Here is a 4916-nt window from a genome sequence, read left to right on the forward strand (position 1 = left end):
TTGCTAGAAACATTACATGAATACAGTGCAGTAATTGTTGGTAATAATTCTTGTTTTAATTCTTTTAGCACATGAGAAATTGGAGTTAAGACTGATCGTAATATATTCACATTCAAGATCGGTACTGCGAGATATCGAAAGAAGACACGTGGTGGCTCTGGCTCTGCGGCGACAGAACCTTTATCGAAACTCAGCTTCCTGGTCCTAGACCTCAGGCCAGAAGGTAGGACATGCTTTTCTATTTCCCGCAAAGGTCCACATTCAGCTGTGTATGGGTGCCAACTGTGTAGTCTTTAGGTGTGGAGGCCTGTTGGTTTATCCTAGCAGAACAGTGCAGAGAGTATGAGGTTGTGGCGAGTAAACATTTTAAGGGGATAATTTTGTGTTTTTTCATGATTAACTATGAGAAGTCCAAAAATTTTGATTTTTAAATCTTTTATTATTGTATGCTCTCTTTCATTTATCTAACTAGCCTAATAATCCCTTACTATCCCTTAATGCTTACCGTCCCTAAAGATATTAAACCCCAAACTGCCCATACCTTCTGTCGTTTCTTGATGCTTAAAAAATGGACTACTCTTTAATGCTACCCTGATTCATAATAGCCCTGTACTACTCCTTAGTGCTACCCTAAAATCCCATAATTATCCAGTAACGCTAACTTTACCTGAATCATTACAATTCATTGCTAGTCTCCTGACCCTTATTTTAAATGCTCCTGTCTACTTTGGGAGGATGGCCCTTAGCCCTGCTACGAGTACACTTATGTTTCTTGTATAATGCATGAAAGCCACTACTTATTTTCATTCTATTTTTTCAGTCAACAATGTTTTTCACACCAATGTTTTTCAGTCTACTTTTTCCGTACCATATTTTTAATGCACACAGAGTATGTACAGTGAGTAGGATATATAAAATCTATCTAATGTGTTGTGACAGTATGACTCCTGTCCATTTAGTAATAGGATCACTGATATGACTAGCACTGTCTAAAGGATATAATTATAGTCTGTCTTGTGTGTAGAATACCTCTATCCATATATTTTTTGAATTTGGAAATAGTCTAACTGCAATGGTAAACTCTTAATTGGAAAAATATACATTTATTTTGCTGTGCTTGGTACAGACGGCTGCTGGATATATCAGAGATCTGCCTAGAACTCTTTTAAAGGGTATTGCTCAATGCAAGTCGTATGCTTTTTACAGAAAATTTCAACATGTTTTGTATTATTTGCCATCTAAAGTCAAGTCCAAATGTATAAGTACTTTGTTTTAGGTTTACTCCTAACATATACTGATTTTATCCTTTTAATAGTAATTCAAGGACCCCATAATTGTAATGTACCCTTTAAATTCTAGGCAGATCACTGAATTGACATGCTTAAGCTTTTCAATCGCCACTGGTGTTGTGCATGCAATGGCACCTAGCCTCAAAGCTTACATCATATTTTAATTATTAACAGGATCCCAGGAGGAATTCTGAACTAGTTACAAGGCTATACCGCTTGGGGACAGCTGTACATGCTGCTGCAGTTGCAGTCCTGTCAGAATGAGGATGGATGACTAATTGCTGTTACTATTGTGTGCATGACAATTCATATTAGTGTATTCATTATTTTGCGTGATATAGTTTTTGTGTCTTCAACCTAGGGAATATTTAAAAACAGGTTAGGTTTTCTATTTCCAGTCTGATCTATTGCTAGATACAATGAACACAGTTGACAGTTTACTCGTAAACCCCTTTTTGGGCTTGACACATGCTGATAAACTGCAAGTGAAAACATTAGGAGCTGATAAACCTGAAATTAAAATTGAGCAGTATGCAAAAGATAGGGGACAGGGTTATACACGTCAGTTTACCAGAACATGGTATGATAGGATAGAGTGGCTTACTGGTAGCGCTTCTAAAAATGCTTTATTCTGTTTCCCTTGCTTACTTTTTGGAGGTGAAGTTGCTTGGACAAAAACAGGAGTTACTGACCTAAAGCATCTGGCTGAAAAAATAAAAAAACATGATTCCTGTAAATCCCATTTGACAAATATGTTGAAATTATCTCTTTTCGGAAAATCGGACATTGTACAGCAATTGAACGAAGCATACCGTGTGGGAGTAAGAAAACATAATGCAGAAGTGGATAAAAACCGATACATTTTATCAAAATTGATTGACTGTATTTGTTTTTGTGGTGCCTTTGAATTGGCATTACGGGGCCATGATGAAACTGAAGAGTCTCTAAACCCTGGCGTGTTCAGGGGCCTTGTTGATTTTGTCTCCAGCATTGACAGTGCTATGGAAACACATTTAAGAACAGCCACAGTGTTTAAAGGCACGTCTAAAACTATTCAGAATGAATTGCTGGACTGTATGCTGGAACTGATAAGAGAATATATTACACAGCAGTTGAGAAGCACTGATTATGTAGCTATCCAAGCTGACAATACAACTGATGTCTCTACTAAGACACAGTCAGTTCTAGTCTTCCGCTACATTGATGGAAATTGCAAGGTAGCTGAAAGAGTTTATTGTTTCACACATCTAAAAGACTCATCTGCAGAAACAATTGCCTCAGCCATTCTTAATGAATTAAACATTGTTTTCCCTGAGCAATGTGCTAAAGGAAAACTAATTGTTCAAAGCTACGATGGTGCCAGCGTCATGCTTGGTGCAACAGGTGGGGTGCAAAAGAAAATCAGGGATGTTTACCCAAATGCACATTATATTCATTGCTATACCCACCAACTTAACCTAATTATGGAACAGGCTTCCTCCAAAATATCTAGAGTTAAAATTTTCTTTTCAGAGATTGGTGGTATAACAGCATTTTTTGCACGTTCCCCGAAAAGGACTGATATTCTTGAACAAATAGTTTCAAGAAGACTTCCAAGAGGGTCTGCAACTCGCTGGAACTTTAATATTCGAGCAATATTGATAATTTATGAATACAGAGACGATCTTCTTGAATGCATGTCAACCATTGCAAACAGTGGTGATTTTGAGTCAAATACTATATGTGAAGCTAAGGGATTTAGTAGAACATTAGATGATAGAGAGTTTATATTCTTTCTGTTTCTTTTTCACCGTATAATGCCCCAGGTAGACATTTTATATAATCAATTGCAAAAGCGAGACATTGACACTGTATATGTCCAGAAAGCTACTACAGACTTTGTGACAAGCATCACCAAAGTATGGGAATCCATTGACAGTTTGGATTCTACACTGCCACAAGAATGTACACTTGTAAACCGAAGACTGCAAATAAATACTTTGACCCAAGAAGCAAAAGAAGTCTGTGACATTATTGTGGTCCATGCCAGAGAGCGCTTTGCATTCACAAAGCATCGTGTAAGTGCAACACTATTGCGAAGTGACCTTTTTGAAAGACATGACAAATCTTTCCCAGCTGAGGCACTCGCAGAAACGATAGAAGCCTATCCTATGTTAGACAAGGCTAGATTGCGTACAGAACTTTCGGTCCTGTATGGAAGACGTGACTTCCGTCAAACTACTGGTGGTGCCATGGCTTCATTTAGCTTTTTGTGTGAAAACAACTTAGAGAAATCTTTTTCTGATACCATAAAGCTTTTAAGAGTTGTCATTACTACACCCATGACAACAGCAGAGTCTGAGAGATGTTTTTTCACAATAAAGAGGGTAAAAACGTTTTTGCGAAACACCATGACTCAAGCTAGACTTAATGCATTGGCTATGCTGTCAATGGAAAAAGAGCTAATAATGGAAATACCAGAATTCAACAAAAGAACAATTGAAAAGTTTGTTCATATTAAAGATCGACGAGCAAACTTTCTATATAAGTAGAAAATATTAATCTGATGTGTAATCATAGTTTCAGGTGTTTATAGCTCGGTTTGTTTTGTTTGATAACATTAGGAAGTACTGTTGGACATGTACTCATCCCATTTAATATTCATACAACTCCTGTACAGTTGATATGTATTTATATATGTGTGTTTATGTATCTGTGAATTTATAGATATTTGTTTTCATATTTTATTATTTTTTAAAATATTTTTGTTGTTAGTGTTTAAAAATATGTTGGTTTTGAGGGTATATGTCTTTATATGTACAACATTTAGTTATTTTCCTAATTTATTTTTATTTAACCGTTTTCTACTGTACTAACAGGGACAAGAACCCTTCTACCTGTGATTGACATGCAAAGTATTTAAATATTATTATTTTTTTTTTAATTGTTAAAAAATATCATATTGGTTTTGAAAGTTCTTAAAATGTACATTTATTTATTTTCATAATTTCTTTTAATTCAATTTTTTCTGCTGTGCTGGCTGAAGGGCACAAGGACCTGAGAGTGGCATGCAAAGCATTTATACAGTAATATTTAAAATAATTGTTTGTGTTTACAAATATCATATTGGTTTTGAAGGGATATTTCTTAAAATATACATTTATTTATTTTCATATTTTATTTTTATGTAGCCATTTTCTACTGTACTGACAGGCACAAGGGACTGAGAGTGGCATGCAAAGTATTTAAAAATAAAGTAAAACGTTTTTACCTAGCCTGCTTATACATATAAAGTTTGTGTTGTTTCTTTCTAAAATAAATGAAAGATTTTTGATGGATATTTCTTATATTTTAAGCAATGCATATTACACTCATTTCATAACTTATTTTTATTTAGTGGTTTTCTAAAACACTGATGGACCCAAGGGCCTCAGAGCGCTATATGAACTATTTTAAGTACAATATTTACTTCATTTTGCAAAATTGCCTCGCTCAAAAATGCAAAGCTTTTGCTGACTTCCTAAAAATTAAATGTTTGTTTCGAATGGATATATCTTATTCTTGTAGCTATTTAATGTCATGAAGATTACTGGGCAATCAAAATTGAATAGCTGATGCAGAAAAGGAAGTGGCCAGCCTTCATTTCCG

The 4916-nt window shown here is 35.2% G+C and overlaps 1 protein-coding gene across 1 annotated transcript; it reads left to right on the forward strand.

Moving 5' to 3' along the window:
• The first annotated feature begins 2041 nt into the window (after nucleotides 1–2041).
• LOC146870628 (zinc finger MYM-type protein 1-like) lies at nucleotides 2042–3820 on the forward strand. Its single transcript, XM_085643318.1, has one exon. It carries the CDS (start codon nucleotides 2042–2044, stop codon nucleotides 3818–3820), a length of 1779 nt encoding a protein of 592 aa, XP_085499444.1.
• The last annotated feature ends 1096 nt before the right edge of the window (nucleotides 3821–4916 follow it).

The sequence above is a fragment of the Triturus cristatus genome, chromosome 1_1 (genome assembly GCF_964204655.1).
Source record: "Triturus cristatus chromosome 1_1, aTriCri1.1, whole genome shotgun sequence".
NCBI classification, from domain to species: Eukaryota; Metazoa; Chordata; class Amphibia; order Caudata; family Salamandridae; genus Triturus; species Triturus cristatus.

Coding starts and splice junctions, on each gene's coding strand:
- LOC146870628 (XM_085643318.1), top strand. CDS start 2,042: ATGTTGAAATTATCTCTTTTCGGAAAATCGGACATTGTACAGCAATTG.